The sequence below is a fragment of the Gobio gobio genome, assembly GCF_949357685.1.
Source record: "Gobio gobio genome assembly, chromosome: 8".
In the NCBI taxonomy this organism is placed as follows: Eukaryota; Metazoa; Chordata; class Actinopteri; order Cypriniformes; family Gobionidae; genus Gobio; species Gobio gobio.
In genome coordinates this window covers 13402999-13417026 of record NC_137114.1, presented here as the reverse complement: position 1 = coordinate 13417026, position 14028 = coordinate 13402999, and the positions used below count along the sequence as shown (strand labels likewise).

The 14028-nt window shown below is 41.5% G+C and overlaps 1 protein-coding gene across 1 annotated transcript; it reads left to right on the top strand.

Annotated features, from left to right (window-relative positions):
• Window positions 1-3378: 3378 nt before the first annotated feature.
• chchd2 (coiled-coil-helix-coiled-coil-helix domain containing 2) lies at window positions 3379-13710 on the top strand. The gene is made up of 4 exons (XM_079823588.1): window positions 3379-3602; window positions 5832-6090; window positions 8334-8517; window positions 13375-13710. Exons 1-4 carry the CDS (start codon window positions 3556-3558, stop codon window positions 13383-13385), a joined length of 501 nt encoding a protein of 166 aa, XP_079679714.1. The 5' UTR covers window positions 3379-3555; the 3' UTR covers window positions 13386-13710.
• Window positions 13711-14028: the final 318 nt, after the last annotated feature.

The following is a 14028-nucleotide window of genomic DNA, read 5'->3' as shown; positions in this document are numbered from 1 at the left end:
CGTAAGCAGTGCCTCAGTATGCAAACCTGAGATATTTTCGGGCAGATTGCTCGACAAAGCGATCCATGTGTCAACATTTTGAATGCTTTTGTAGGTGCTTGTTTAACACTCGAAGGTCTAAGATTGGACGCTGAGATGTGCTCCCTTTCTTTGGAATCACAAAGTAACGGGAATAAGCTTCATCCTCTTGTTTCCTGAGGGTGCTGGCTTCTCTCATTTTCTCGAGAGCTGGTCCAAACAGGCCTTTAGTTGGGTCGTACGCTGCGTCCATCACCTCCGCTTTCTGAGCGTCACCCAATCCTGACAGGTTAAGTCATCACGCTCTCTCACCTGACACGGCCAGGGTCATCACACGGCCACAGCCCTGGACTGCTTGAATCTCCAGCTCAGAACATCCCTTGGCTGGGAGCTTGCTCTTAAAGGGGCTAGACCAATGGCGAGACATCTCTTTCATGCAAGCAGGCATGGCTGGCAGGAGTTATCTTGCTGTGGACTGAGCAGCCGGTAGCCTTTTTTTCCGTCGTAAAGGTCCCTCTCTGCTCTTTCTGCATCTTGCCCCGGCTCAAGCTAGGCCCAGTTTCGCCGCGGTTCGATTACACACTTTGTGCAGGCTACTGTCTGCCTGAGAGGCCGAGTAAGTTGTGCTAGAGCAGGGGTAGGGAACGTTGATCCTCGACAGCCACTGTCCTCCATAGTTTAGATCCAACCCTAATCAAAACACACCTGAAGCTAATCAAGGTCTTCAGGATTACTAAAGTTACAGGCAGGTGAGGGTTTGTTTCAGGGTTGGAGCTAAACTCTGCAGGACAGTGACTCTCCAGGATCAACGTTCCCTACCCTGTGCTAGAGGGTCTAAACCAGGGGTGTCTAATCCTGCTCCCGGGGGGCCACTGTCCTGCAAAGTTTAGCTCCAACCCCAATTAAACACACCTGAAGCAGCTAATGAAGGTCTTACTAGGCATACTAGAAACTTCCAGGCAGGTGTGTTGAGGCAAGTTGGAGCTAAACTCTGCTGGACAGTGGCCCTCCAGGACTGAGTTTGGACACCCCTGGTCTAGACTTTTGGACAGGGAAGGGAGAGTTGTCTTCCTCTTCCTTGTCATCCATGTATAAGTCGTGGAGGTCAGAGTTAGCATCTGCGTCCTCTTCACCCGGTCCATCCTCCTCCTGCGTGAGGCCATCAAACAGAGGAGGCATACCCGGGAATTCGGCCACCATTTTCGCCAAGCTCGTGGTAGCTTGCGTATGATGATCAGTTGCCATAGATTTCGCAGCAGCTCCGGACAGACATAGGTCTTGTTAGTTAGCCACCACCACTCTCATCCTTCTCTCCAAGATTTTCACCGGCATGGACGCACAGTGGACGCATGTGGGGCTCACTGGCGGGGATAATGACCGTCGACATAATGGCTAAAGAGTGAAAGAGTAATAAGACTCATCACAACATGTTAGTCTAATGGTTCTCGTAGGGTAGTAAGCCCATCTAACAGCTCGCCTTAACGCATTAAGCCTGAAGTTGACTTGACACCACTGAAGATCCTACTGTTGTAGTTTAATATGCGATAGCATGGGCGTCGGAAACCATTGTATGTGGGTGGGACAAGACCCACCAACTTTTTACGGTCAATGATATTGCACCCACTCACTTTTATCATCTCTAATTCAGCACATGTCTGTTTACCTACCCCTAACCGATAAACACTTATTATTAAACACGTTAGACACTTTATTTCCACTTTTCTAATATTTTTATTGACAATAAATGCCTTTCCGATCTGATATGTGATGGGAAAAGGGAGTAGAGCGAGTTCAGCAAAAGGCGGATTCAAACCTCGGGTCGATTTGCGTCAAAACTTGATGTCATGTGTCTTACCCCTACACTATTACCACCCTCAATGACACAGGGATCTCCGTAATTTTGTCTTGCCCAACCAGACATTTCACGAACAAGGCAGTATATCTGTACTTAATGTAAATGGCATCTACTCCAGTAAAAAAATTCTGAGAGAGGACCCACCCACATTTTTTATGCTTTTATTCATTTTTATGCGAAAAAGAACAAAAGATTTATTCAAGTTCTGATTAGATGAACTATATATTCCCTAGACAGCGCGCAAAGAGCGCTCCCTTTATAATCACTAAAAAGCTGTCAATCATCGCAATCTCAAAAAGTTCCTTTATGTTAATCAGTGAAGCTGACCAAACAATGAATCTCTTATTTACAGAATGTCTATAATTTGTTAGAGAGAATTTGCGAGTGTGCAAAACTCAGCACAGGACAAAAACTTGAGCGGTGACTCGGTGAGTGGATTCTAACTTAAACACCTGTGATTGGCCATTGCGTTCAAGAAATCAACAAACATGTCTGTGATTGGCTACACTGCTTATCGCTGCGAAAACTTAAATTTAATTATTTGACGCTCTCCAGAGCGTAAACAGATATGCACCAACTCTGTTTTATTATTATGCTATTAGTACGAAGAAAACAGATCCTAGACCAGCAGTTATGGCGATAGCTAAACAGTTGACGATAGCCTTTGTCTTCCATAGTATTGATTTTGCTACTATGGAAGTCAATGGGAGCAGTCTGGTTACTGACATTCTTCAAGATATATTATTTTGTGTTCAACAGAACAAAGAAACTCATACATGCTTGGAACTTAAGGGTGAGTAAATTATGACAAAATGTTCATTTTTGGGTGAATTATACGTTTAAGTAATAAGGATGAAACAATGTTGCTAAAAAAATACTTTTATATGTGACTATGTGTTCTCAAAATTGAATAAACACAATTTACTCTAATGCGTCTTGTATTTTATTGTCGGAAAAATCGTATTTAAAATATTAAATTAAATAAATATTAAAAATAAAACAAAAAATAAGTTGTATTTTATTAAAGTGACAAACACATTTGTTTAGGTACATTCTTTTTGCCAGGAGGAGGAAGAATCTCTTTTACACTTATTCTACTTCTGTTCGTAGTCAAAACAAATTTGGCTTAAAATTTCAGCTTACAAATATCTCTATCACAAGGGTTATTTTTCACTCTGATGTTTCTGAAAATAAAGAGCTAGATTTGTATGATGGGTGAATATCATATTCACAAAGCAAAATACCTTAATTTCAAACCTAATTGCAAAGTATTTGATTATGATTTAATGTACAAGTATTATTATTATCTCTTCAAAAAATCCCCTCCAATAAAAAAGCTTTGTAATTTATTTTTATTTTCTTCTTCTCTGTATCCCCACATGTTCATTGTTCTGTATTGTTTCTTTTTGTCTTGATTTATAATTATACAATAAACAAAGGTTTCAGCAGAGAATGACGGGCTCTGGTTTCAGTCCGTTACAGCATACTCCGGAAGTACAGCACGCGCATAAGCGGAAGCTCAGCGTGATGTAATCTACTAGAAAGTTCCCCGGATATTAACAGTAATGCGCGAAGGTCAGTAGCGCACAAACTGAGTAAGTTTTACACAGTAAGTCATATTTAAGTAACAGAAACTTCAACTAGTCTAGTATCTTCTCTGGAAGCAGTAATACAAAAGAAACATGCCGAGAGGAAGCCGAAGCAGAACTTCGAGGATGAGTCCTCCGAGGTGAGTTAATAGAGAGAGAGAGAGAGAGAGTCTGGTTATCACGAGTCAGCGCTAATAATCATGTGTGTGTCCATCAGCTACTCAATTCATCAACAACCAGACATCCACAGCTTCACAATCACGTCCTGTTAAACATATATACCGTTAAGTTATCAGCAATTCTCGTGGTGATTGTAGAAGGACATATAGCCTATATTATATGATCATTCATCTACTATTACATGAACCACGAGCTAGACTAACGTTAGTTTGTTTACAATATCATGACATTTATGATGTTGCTGTGATCATAACCTATAATGTTTTTAGTTGTTTCTTTAAATGTTTAGTGTCTTGTGTAGAGAACCTGATATGAATAGTGGCACTTTATTAATTTAATTCCAGAATACCAACAGTTTTATTACATTACTAAATTCAAATCTCGTTTTAAAATGATAAGCTTTAACTGTTAGATGAGGAAAACATGTATGTAAATATAAAACATAAAAGACATGAACAGGCAACAGTAAATATTTATTAACTGTTGCCCAATATCTACCTATAATGGTATTTTTTTTAATATAAATATCTAATATATGTGATAACCTTATATTTGACCAATATGTATTGCGCATCCCTATAAACACCCTAGCAACCCTCGTACCCCTGTAGTAACCACCTAGCAACCATCCAGAACAGTTTAACAATTGCATATACATCTATTTGTTAGACAGCAAAGTTTGTCTTGAATAATTTCACTAGATAATAAAAAAAAGGTAATAATGTTTTTAAATATTAACATTGATAATTAGACTAGGACAACCTTTTATGTAAATGGAAAAAAACAAACGCACCATTAAATATATTAAAACGGAATTGATAATGGCCAATAAATGTATACCATCTATAAGATAAAAATATCTTCTATTGATAACCCATACGGTACCAGTATTGTTCATCACTACAGTGCAATAGTCGGTTTTTGGAAGTAAAAATATTAATTTTCTCCATAGGGAAATTGATTTTGAAACGAAAACGTATATACCTCTAAAGACAACCTTACTGTGAGCTACGAGGTTGGTAATCCGTGGTATTTGCATTAGCCTGCATTATCTCAGCTTATTTTTTTAAATAGTGGAATTCCTGTTGAAAAACTACATTACCCATAATGCTGTACATAAATTACACCAATCAGAGAGTCGAAACAAGCAAAAAGCACCAAAGCATCTTTTTAGCCCCGCCCACTCCCATGAATCACTGCGAATGACAAGCAATTGAGTCAAAATACTGAAATATTTTATATATTTTGCAATAAACCTAAAACATTTATACATATATTTTAAACATATATATCTAAAACATATATTTTAAAATATAATTAGCGTTTTTAAATGAACTGTTTTATACTTCTCAGTTGTTTTTATTTGATTATGCTGTTCGCAATGCTTCATGGGATTGTAGTTCTTTCCCTCACTAAAGTCTTGACTTTTATTTTGGTACATTTTTGCTTTTGCAAATCAAAGTTTGTAGGGTTGAGATTCTCCTCGTAGTGGTGAATCCCTATTGGGGGAAAAAAAAGAAAAAAAATACTGCTGAAATCCATGCCGCTGCAAAAGTGGGCATTGTTACACTATATTTGGTCCCTAATTGGTCAAACTGCATAGTAACAACCCAGACCACCCTAGCAACTACTCAGAATACCCTAGCAGCACCATAGCAACCACCTAGTACACCTTAGTAACCGCCTAGCAGGTAGCAGCCATAAAAACAATCTAATATCTGCGATAAGATAACCCATATGGCACAAAAATGTATTGTGCATCCTAATTCACAAATCAGTTTGAATTATTCAACAACGAACCATTACAAATCTTTTTCTAACAATCAAATGGTGGGAAGTCATGGAAATCATTGATCAAAAAAACTGAGAGCCTCGTTTGAAGGGATAGTTCACCCAAAAATAAAAATTCTGTCATCATTTACTCACCCTCATGTTGTTTCAAACCGGAATGAAGGTTTTTTTCTGTTGGAAACTAAACGGTTGATGGACCCCATGGACTTCCATTGTAAGGACAACAACTACAATGACTTTGAATACAATGGAAGTCAATGGGAACTGTTTGGTTTCTGACATGGTAAAGAACAATTCAGGTCTGGAATGTCATGAGGGTCATTTTTGGGTGGACTATCCCTGTAAAGAGATCTTCTAGTCCAATCACTCATGATAATAAATGCCCCTTTTCCCTCTAGTTACTCCTCCCCTCCCCCAATGGCTCGGGCAGCTCCTCCGCGGTCCTACGCCCCGGCGCCCGCCGCCCCTCCGCCATCGGCTGTGGCCGCTCCTGCTGCTGCTGCCCCGCGGCAGCCGGGCATGTTCGCCCAGATGGCCACCACTGCAGCCGGCGTGGCGGTCGGCTCTGCTGTCGGACACACGATTGGTCACGCCATGACCGGGGGATTCGGCGGAGGCGGCCAATCAGAGGCGGCCAGGCCTGATGTCACCTATCAGGTAAACACAACCTAAACTTACTGTTTGAATAGTTATGTTCGGCTCTCCCTGCTGAAAATGTACTTATACCTTTAAAAAGAGTACTATAAACAACTCAAAATATAGTATATTATACTGTAGAAATGCGTTAAAAGAATATCCTCGCACTGCTGTTCAAAAGTTTGGGGTCGGTACAATGTTCTTTTTTTTTTAAAGAAATTAATACATTTCTTCTAGCCTGAATTGGGCTGAGATTATGGGGCGTGTTTCAACCGAACCAGGAAAGACCTCAATTGGATAGACCTACAACCAATCAGAGCAACGGAGCGACGCATAACATTAGTTGTCAAATGTCAACAGAACTCACCTGCCCTGTGTTGCCAAGTCCTCGGTTTTCCCGCGGGTTGTTTTTCCATGTCCGCGGGTTGAAGCGACCCCAATTATGTGATATTTAGACCCAGGAATACTAATTTTAGCAGGCAACCCTGCCAAAAAAACACATATTAGTTAGTTTTGAGTAGCAATTGGGCAGGGTTTGTTTGAAAACTTGGTAACCCTGTCTGCCCGCACGCTGGAAGAAGTAGAAGAAGAAGAAGATGAGTGTAAACGATCTTTGCTGGTGTTGTAAAAAATAATTTAAGGATACACGGAGTACTTACCAACACGAGTATCATTTCTGAGAGAAATAGTAAAGGTGAATGCATATACAAGTTCTCCGTTTAGGATTAGAACAAATTGAACCCAAACGCTCTTTGGTGACGTGGATGATTACGTTACTGTTGATCATCTGTCCATCATCGTCTAAAGCCCGCCCTGACAATTTCATTGGTCCGAACAGCTCTGGTTTGAGCATAGTTGCTCCACAACGGATCAAGTCCAGACCGAACTGCCCGAGCTCAAATGTTGTGGGCGGGGCTAAGTTCGGCTGGCATCCAGGCTAATTATCTTCAAGAAGGAAGCATTAAATTAGTCAAAAGTGACAATAAAGATATTTATAATGTTCCAAAATAATTAATTTTTAAATAAATAAATGCTGGTGTTTTGAAAGGCTGTGAAATGATGCTATAAATTCAGCTTTGCATCACAGAAATAAATTACATTTTGAAATGTATATTTTATATATAATATATATATATGTTTCACAGCATTGCTGCTTTTACTGTATTTTTGATCAAATGTGAGCATAAAAAACATTAAAATCATACAGACCCCAAATTTTTGAATATAAGTGCGAACTGAATGTAATGTAAAAAAAAAAAAAAAAAAAAATTGTTTATGCAATTCAATTAAAATGTATTATTTTTAGATTTAAATTAAATGAATGATTAGCTGAACGTGGTGGGTTTTGTATCCGCTTATAAGTAGGACTTGCGTATTTCTTTATTTGTAATTTCACATTTACTTCAGTTTCAATGACTTCTGTTGTCTTTGAAAAATGGTTAAAGTGCACTGCTGGACGCATTGACAAGCATTTATGAGAAACTAAAATATACTTGAATGTCCTTTCAATTGAAAGTTGTGTGTCATGCATTTAAATATATATTTGAATTACACAGTTGCAAATTAGTGCATTTAAAAATATATTAACTATAAAAAATGTAATATGTAATTGCAGTACAATATAGTTTTATTGCCATTTTTGGGAGATTTAGGAAATATTTTTATTTTATTTACCTTTAAAATTAATTATCAATCAATAATATAATTTAAGCACATTCTTTCAACTTAAATTCAAAATATCTCTCCAGTACATGCATAACCAGCTCAGATCAGCTCTAAATATCTTTTTTTGGTCAATTTGGGTGTCTCTGCCGACCTCTTTTGGGAAAAAAAGATAATATAACAATATTTAATGACTCTTGCCACTAGATGGCCTATTTTATTTTAAGTGGCCTTTTTTTCTTAGTCATGGAAAGTGTGCTCAGTGATGAAAGTCTGCTCTCTTTAAGTACAGTAACACTCAAGTGGCCTTTTATTTCATTTATATTATATGATCTGCAAGTGCAGTTTTTTAAAACATACTCTTAATACTTGAAGCACACTAAAAAGTGCACATTCAATACTTTAAATATTACAAATGACAGGCACTTCTTTTTCTTATGTTTTATTAGCTATGCAATTGCTGTTTGTGAGTCCCTGTACAGTAATTGTGGATGACAAATGAATGAATTAAGAAATGTCTGGTTGATCTTGCTCAATAATTGTAGGAATTCTGCTTTAAAATGTCAGAATAATGGCATCTGTTGCTTGTGTGTGTTGCCCAGGAGCCGTATCCGGCCCAGCCGGCGTACCAGGCGCAGCAGCCGTCAGCGTTTCAGCCGGAGCCGCAGCAGCAGAGTCCCTGCGCTTACGAGCTCAAGCAGTTCATCGACTGCGCTCAGACACAGAGCGACCTCAAACTCTGCGAGGGCTTCAGCGAAGTACTCAAACAGTGCAAATTCTCCTATGGTATGTACTCCGAACTTAGCAGTGTTAGGGAAAGTTGCTTTTAAAAGTAATGCATTTGCTTTTTTCTCTAAGAAAGGAACAAACTTGGGTTACTTTTAGTGTTGTCAAAAGTACCGACCGCGATACCAATTCGGTACTGAAATGTAAAAAATGTTTAAACAAATATGTCTATATGTCTTGGTCGCTTTGAGCGCTGCTGGGCTGGAATCATAAACACCTCTGACTGGCCATTGTGCTCTCGTGCTCATCGGATGTGTCTGTGATTGGCTACACTGATCAACGCACGCGAGCGATTGAAAGCACACAGAAGTGTTTGAAAGTGTTTTGAAAGCACAAGCAGGCGTCGGCCAGTGGACCGGTAGGCTGATAGCCGCCTGCATTCAAACGCTCCCGTGTGTATCTGTGTAAGCGCTCTGGGAAAGCGTCATTGATGTATATTTACAAATTGTTTTTGAAGCGATTCCGCCCAATAGCACTCAAAGCACCACATTTTTTACATTTCAGTACCGAATTGGTCGGTACTTTTGACAACAGTAGTTACTTTTAATGGAATGCAATGCGGTGCATTTTTGTCTGTAACTTTTCACAGCTGGCTGAGACTCGCTCTCTTCCAGCCCTTGAGGGTGTTTTTTACCCTCAGGAATGCATTCAGCAACAGGGTGTGTTCACACATGCCAGATTTGGTTAATTTAAATAATGGTCATATTCCATTATTTTGTGTATTAGAACATGTTTTAGTGTTAAAAAAATACCTTATTTTTCACATACTGTACATTTTTGTAGCTCCTCTATGCCCCGTCTTTTCAAAACGCGTCGATTTCTGCAAAGCCCCTCCTTCCGAAAAGCACAGTGTGCTCTGATTGGCCAGCTGACCCAGTGCGTTGTGATTGGCCAAACACCTCCAGTGTGTTGTGGAAATGTAATGTCCCTTACCATAATTGCGAGTAGGGATGTCACGGTACCCAAATTCCTGTAGTCATTACCAATACCATAAAAAATGTACGGTACTCCGTACCAATTTCAGTACCACAGCTAAATGTTTTTTTTATTTTTGTATTTATTTAACTTTTTTTTTTTTATGTATTAAGTTTATTATTTATGAAGAAAACCATTATAAGTAAATAATACATAAACATTTAAAGGCTGGATGCTGTTTAAAAGTAAATATTGTTCATAAGTAGTATGTAGTAAGTAGTAGACTCCGTCTCCGAGTCCGACACTCTGCGATGACGTAATTTTTGCCGCGCGCACCCTCGCGCCCGTTCGTTCGGACCATGGTGCGGACGCGTCGAGTATAAACAAGGGTTCACAGACGAATTGTCATTCATTCATGGCGTGCGTCTCACACATAGACGATCAATGCCTGATCAGTGCCCTGACTACTAGGGCACTGTTGAGACGCACCCATGGCCTCACAGAGCGCGCATTTACGGACGAACTTCATTCATGGCCTCACAGAGTGCGCATTTACGGACGAATTTCATTCATGGCCTCACAGAGCGCGCATTTACGGACGAACTTCATTCATGGCCTCACAGAGTGCGCATTTACGGACGAACTTCATTCATGGCCTCACAGAGCGCGCATTTACGGACGAACTTCATTCATGGCCTCACAGAGCGCGCATTTACGGACGAACTTCATTCATGGCCTCACAGAGCGCGCATTTATGGACGAACTTCATTCATGGCCTCACAGAGCGCGCATTTACGGACGAACTTCATTCATGGCCTCACAGAGCGCGCATTTACGGACGAACTTCATTTATGGCCTCACAGAGCGCGCATTTACGGACGAACTTCATTCATGGCCTCACAGAGCGCGCATTTACGGATGAACTTCATTCATGGCCTCACAGAGCGCGCATTTACGGACGAATTTCATTCATGGCCTCACAGAGCGCGCATTTACGGACGAACTTCATTCATGGCCTCACAGAGTGCGCATTTACGGACGAACTTCATTCATGGCCTCACAGAGCGCGCATTTACGGACGAACTTCATTCATGGCCTCACAGAGCGCGCATTTACGGACGAACTTCATTCATGGCCTCACAGAGCGCGCATTTATGGACGAACTTCATTCATGGCCTCACAGAGCGCGCATTTACGGACGAACTTCATTCATGGCCTCACAGAGCGCGCATTTACGGACGAACTTCATTTATGGCCTCACAGAGCGCGCATTTACGGACGAACTTCATTCATGGCCTCACAGAGCGCGCATTTACGGATGAACTTCATTCATGGCCTCACAGAGCGCGCATTTACGGACGAACTTCATTCATGGCCTCACAGAGCGCGCATTTACGGACGAACTTCATTCATGGCCTCACAGAGCGCGCATTTACGGACGAACTTCATTCATGGCCTCACAGAGCGCGCATTTACGGACGAACTTCATTCATGGCCCCAAAGAGCGCGCATTTACGGATGAACTTCATTCATGGCCTCACAGAGCGCGCATTTACGGATGAACTTCATTCATGGCCTCACAGAGCGCGCATTTACGGATGAACTTCATTCATGGCCTCACAGAGCGCGCATTTATGGACGAACTTCATTCATGGCCTCACAGAGCGCGCATTTACGGATGAACTTCATTCATGGCCTCACAGAGCGCGCATTTACGGACGAACTTCATTCATGGCCTCACAGAGTGCGCATTTACGGACGAACTTCATTCATGGCCTCACAGAGTGCGCATTTACGGATGAACTTCATTCATGGCCTCACAGAGTGCGCATTTACGGATGAACTTCATTCATGGCCTCACAGAGCGCGCATTTACGGACGAACTTCATTCATGGCCTCACAGAGCGCGCATTTACGGATGAACTTCATTCATGGCCCCAAAGAGCGCGCATTTACGGATGAACTTCATTCATGGCCTCACAGAGTGCGCATTTACGGATGAACTTCATTCATGGCCTCACAGAGCGCGCATTTACGGACGAACTTCATTCATGGCCTCACAGAGCGCGCATTTACGGACGAACTTCATTCATGGCCTCACAGAGCGCGCATTTACGGACGAACTTCATTCATGGCCTCACAGAGTGCGCATTTACGGATGAACTTCATTCATGGCCTCACAGAGCGCGCATTTACAGACGAACTTCATTCATGGCCTCACAGAGCGCGCATTTACAGACGAGCTGTCATTCATGGCCTCACAGAGTGCGCATTTACGGATGAACTTCATTCATGGCCTCACAGAGCACGCATTTACGGACGAACTTCATTCATGGCCTCACAGAGCGCGCATTTACGGATGAACTTCATTCATGGCCTCACAGAGTGCGCATTTACGGATGAACTTCATTCATGGCCTCACAGAGCGCGCATTTACGGATGAACTTCATTCATGGCCTCACAGAGTGCGCATTTACGGACGAACTTCATTCATGGCCTCACAGAGCGCGCATTTACGGACGAACTTCATTCATGGCCTCACAGAGCGCGCATTTACGGATGAACTTCATTCATGGCCTCACAGAGTGCGCATTTACGGATGAACTTCATTCATGGCCTCACAGAGTGCGCATTTACGGATGAACTTCATTCATGGTCTCACAGAGCGCGCATTTACAGACGAGCTGTCATTCATGGCCTCACAGAGCGCGCATTTACGGATGAACTTCATTCATGGTCTCACAGAGCGCGCATTTACAGACGAGCTGTCATTCATGGCCTCACAGAGCGCGCATTTACGGATGAACTTCATTCATGGCCTCACAGAGCGCGCATTTACGGACGAACTTCATTCATGGCCTCACAGAGCGCGCATTTACGGACGAACTTCATTCATGGCCTCACAGAGCGCGCATTTACGGACGAACTTCATTCATGGCCTCACAGAGCGCGCATTTACGGATGAACTTCATTCATGGCCTCACAGAGCGCGCATTTACGGACGAACTTCATTCATGGCCTCACAGAGCGCGCATTTACGGATGAACTTCATTCATGGTCTCACAGAGCGCGCATTTACGGACGAGCTGTCATTCATGGCCTCACAGAGCGCGCATTTACGGATGAACTTCATTCATGGTCTCACAGAGCGCGCATTTACGGATGAACTTCATTCATGGCCTCACAGAGCGCGCATTTACGGATGAACTTCATTCATGGTCTCACAGAGCGCGCATTTACAGACGAGCTGTCATTCACGGTGTGTGCGCGCACTGGTGCGTTTTCAGTTCAGTTTTCAGTTGCGGTCGTGTATGTTACTTTCGGTTAGATAGAATTAGTGATTTACAAGCCCCCGCCGGTGATACCGGTATTACCGGTGTTGTCACACGTCGATTAACCGGTGGGAAAATTTGAGCTTTAAACAACTACATTCTCACCTGAAAAAGTCTTAACCTCATTTTGTGACACAATAGTAGTATTTTTTTAAATTATGCAGGGTTTCTCATCACGTCACTTTACCACACGACAGCAGCGAGCAGGCTCCTGATTTGTTAACACAGCGCGAATTGACTCCAAAGTTCAGATTTTTCAACTCTGGCGTCAGACGCGTGAATGCGCAAGACGCTCAATTCGCGTCCAATTTGCGTCACACACGCCTTTCCATTGACTTTATCATTGAAATCACTCGCTCCTGACGCTCTATTCGCGTTTGGTGTGAACGCAGCATAATACCTAAGCCCAGTTTCGCATGACTCATTGCAGTCTAGGGGGTTTGTTGCATAACACTTTATAGGTTATGTAATGATCTTGCCTACATTCATTTGCTCCAACAACATTGCTTCACCAAATCTTTTTTTCCCTTTCCTTAGTTTATTTTTTTCAGAGGCCACTGTAATGTTTTTGGGTTGTATTGTTCTAAAGTTTTTTTTTTTTCCCCCACAGGAATGTCCTGAGGATTGGCGACACGATCACAACTATTCCATAGCCATTCATCTGCTTACTTCTGGGAAAAAGTTTCCTCTTAAAAATGCAACTCGAGCAAATATTAGGGCCTGCGTGGAAATTAAAAGCAGTGTCTTGGGAGAAATGCTGTATTTGATGCATAGTATTTATGTAATTGGCGTAGATAACTGCTACTTTCTGATTTTTTTGCTTGAGATAATGTCGAAGAGATCACAATGTGTACTGAAGGAGGTTCTTTGTTGTCAATATTTGTTCTTATTGAAAATGTTTGATTCAAATGATGTCAATTGCAAATAAAAGGGTCAGAAACATTTACATATTCAGTCATTTATGTATTTATCAGAAGCTAGATTGAATTCATCTCCACAGCTTCAATAATACGTGTACTATATATCAAATCATCTTATATATATCTTAGATGCATGCATGCATACATACACACTGATCAGGCATAACATTATGACAGGTGAAGTGAACAACACTGATTATCTCTTCATCACCTGTTAGTGGGTGGGATATATTAGGCAGCAAGTGAACATTTTGTCCTTAAAGTTGATGCGTTAGAAGCAGGAAAATGGGCAAGCGTAAGGATTTGAGCGAGTTTGACAAGGTCCAAATAGTGACGGCTAGACG